We start from the raw sequence: 3,165 nt of genomic DNA, 5'->3' as shown, positions 1-3,165 counted from the left end.
GCCAAGTCGGAGTAGAATTTTGTAGAATCAATTCACATCCTTCAATGATACGCCAATTAAACTTTGGATGTGGAAAAATGAATTGCAAGAAAAAGCAGCTAGTAAGATCTAAAAATAATGTAGTACATGCTGAATCCAAAGATGTGTGGATTTTCAAGAAAGCAGATAAAATTACTTTTAAAAACTTATATCCTGTTACTATAATTAGGCTGAGGCTATTTCTATTTCCTGGGGACCCCAGAATTGGGGGCAAACAAATGGGCTGACATTGTTGATCTAGCAGATCATTTCTGAAAAAACATTTTCAGTACTTTCTCTTGGATTTGCTTGGTTCTGACCCCATAAATGACAGGATTAAGAGCAGGTGGGATCACTACATACAAATTGGCCAGAAGGATATGGATGTATGGAGGTACTTTCTTTCCAAAGCGATGGGTCATAAAGGAGAATAAGGCAGGTGTATAAAAGGCTAGGATGACACAGACATGGGATCCACAGGTGCTTAGAGCCTTGAGACGAGCATCCTGAGAGGGGAGACGAAAGACAGCTTTAAGGATTTGCAAGTATGAAAAAGCAATGGCTATGATGTCCAAAAAGAGGATACAAATAGTGCCCAATCCATAGATAATATTAACTTTGATGCTGGCACAAGCCAATCGAGCAAGGCCCATGTGTTCACAATAGGTGTGAGGGATGATATGGTTCCCACAGAATGGTAGTCGAAGGATCAAGAACACAAAGGGAATCACTATGAGGAAAGGTCTGGCTACAATCCCAAGGCCCATCATAGTAATCACCCTGTTGGTAAGGACAGAGTTGTAATTAAGAGGGTTACAGATAGCCACATATCGATCATAAGCCATGGATACTAGCACAATTGATTCCATGCCAGTAAAGTTATGAATGAAAAACATCTGACTGAGACAGGCTTCAAAGCTAATTTCTCTCAAATTGAACCAAAAGATACTCAGCATCTTGGGGATGGTGGCTGTGGACAAGCCCAGGTCAATACTGGATAACATGGCCAGGAAGTAGAACATAGGTTGATGGAGGGTCTTCTCAGTCTTAATAACAAACAGGATAGTGATGTTCCCCACAAGTGCAATTAAATACACAATGCAGAATGGGAAGCCAATCCAGATATGGAAATCTTCTAGTCCTGGGATACCCAGCAACAGGAAGGAGAAGGGATGGAATTGTGTGTTATTGGTAGAATGCATCCTTTGTGTAATTGCAAATGGCCACAGTCACAGTAGAATTATTCTTATTTAATTTATTGATTGAATTTGGTTCATGCACCCTGTCTGTTATCCTAGAGATAAATTTTAAAAACAATGTCAGCTGCTTTCATTCATCAAACATGCAAATATTAAAATCATATAATCTTAGAACAGAATGAAACTCAGAGGCTTATTCAACTTTTACCTCAGAATATAGATTCCCAATGATGGTAATCCAGATTCTATTTGAAGTTCTCTAGAAATGAGTAGTTCAAAGTCTATTTCCCTTCTGTATAGCTGTATAGTATAAAGAAATATTCAGGTAATATTTCTTTATATATAGATTTAAATGATCACTTCCTGTAATTTTCTTGCAGTTAATCTAGTTCTGTGCTTTGGGATCAATTGATACCCACCATAAATTTCAATATACTTATATGCTATTCAGGACTTCTACAAGTTAAATGCCCTGAATTCCCTTATTCTTTTTATGTATTATCCTGATTATCCTTCTCTGAATGTTCTTCAGAGAACTTCTCTTCTCTATATGTGGCTCCAAGAATTAAACACCATTCTCCAGATACCCCTTGACTGAAGCAAAGTATAACCATCCAAATCGTTTCTGTATACATTTATTGAGAGCTAAATACATACATGGCATTGTATGTTTGGTGGAAGAGATTTTTGTTTTAATTTTAACAAAAAATAAGCAAATAATTAAAAATAGACAATAGTTTTTTGTCAAGGATTATGCATTACATTAGTGAATACAATAGTCACACATAAATGAAAGAAAAGAAGGAAGGAAGGAAGGAAGGAAGGAAGGAAGGAAGGAAGGAAGGAAGGAAGGAAGGAAGGAAGGAAGGAAGGAAGGAAAGAAAAAAAGAAGGAAGGAAGGAAGGAAGGAAGGAAGGAAGGAAGGAAGGAAGGAAGGAAGGAAGGAAGGAAGGAGAGGTAGGGAAGAAGGGAAGAAAAAGAGAGAGAAAGAGAATTCATTAATTAAGAAATAAAGACTGGACAAATTTTACTACATTAATATAATGGAATAATATCATAACACAAGAAAAGATAAATGAAAAGTTAGAGAAACATGGAATCATCCATGTGAACTGATGCATCTTAAAGTAAGTAGAACCATAAGAATAATAGAAATTGTAATTTGGATTATGAAATGCCTCAGTATATAGAGAGGGTAGAAACTCTAATCAGGAAAACTCATCTTCTTGAGTTCAAATCTACTTGTGTGACCTTAAGTAAATCACTTGACCCTATTTGCCTCAGTTTCCTCATATGCAAAATGATATGGAAAGAAAATGGCAAACTATTCCAATGTATTTGCCAAAAAAAACCCCAAAAGTTGTCACAAAGAGCCATGTATGAATGAAAAATGACTTAACTGAATGATAATACTTTAAACACTCACATGCTAAAAGGCAGCTTCTCTGGGACCAAATATAATAACTAATCTTAGCCCCAGAGAAAAAATAATGAAACACTTGTTTCCTCCCTCCACCCTAAGCTTTACAACGGAAAGTAGGACACCATAGATAATTATTGTTGTACATTCTGGTATCCGGTTACTATATTGTTAATTTTTTAAACTGTTTTTCTTTGTTACAAATTGATAGGGGCATATATATTTGGAAATAATTAAACAGTTACAATAAAAAAGTTATATACATTTTAATATTTGTAAAACATTTTTTAAAAGACTATTACCTAATTTAATCCCTAAAAGATGTCTGTGAATAAGGTACCTCTATGATTTCCATTTTATTGAGAAATGTGCTACTGTTTAGGAGGCAGATCATGTAACCCCCACATATCTATTGTAGTAAACACTGAAGATTGTAACAGGCTGAATAGTGATCAAGATAAAACGTAGTAAGTAGCTTTTTCCACGTTGGAACTGAAATTTAAAAAAAAAAAAAAAAAAAAAAAGAGT

At 35.2% G+C, this 3,165-nt stretch overlaps 1 protein-coding gene across 1 annotated transcript; it reads right to left on the bottom strand.

The window, feature by feature from the left end:
* Nucleotides 1–284: 284 nt before the first annotated feature.
* On the bottom strand, nt 285–1,226 carry LOC100921340 (olfactory receptor 52E2-like). The gene has a single exon (XM_003766526.2). The coding sequence runs from the start codon at nt 1,218–1,220 to the stop codon at nt 285–287; it is 936 nt and encodes a 311-aa protein (XP_003766574.1). The 5' UTR covers nt 1,221–1,226.
* Nucleotides 1,227–3,165: the final 1,939 nt, after the last annotated feature.

Source organism: Sarcophilus harrisii, chromosome 3 (genome assembly GCF_902635505.1).
Source record: "Sarcophilus harrisii chromosome 3, mSarHar1.11, whole genome shotgun sequence".
Lineage (NCBI taxonomy): Eukaryota > Metazoa > Chordata > Mammalia > Dasyuromorphia > Dasyuridae > Sarcophilus > Sarcophilus harrisii.
This window is presented reverse-complemented; position numbering and strand designations above follow the sequence as displayed.

Coding starts and splice junctions, on each gene's coding strand:
- LOC100921340 (XM_003766526.2), bottom strand. CDS start 1,220: ATGCATTCTACCAATAACACACAATTCCATCCCTTCTCCTTCCTGTTG.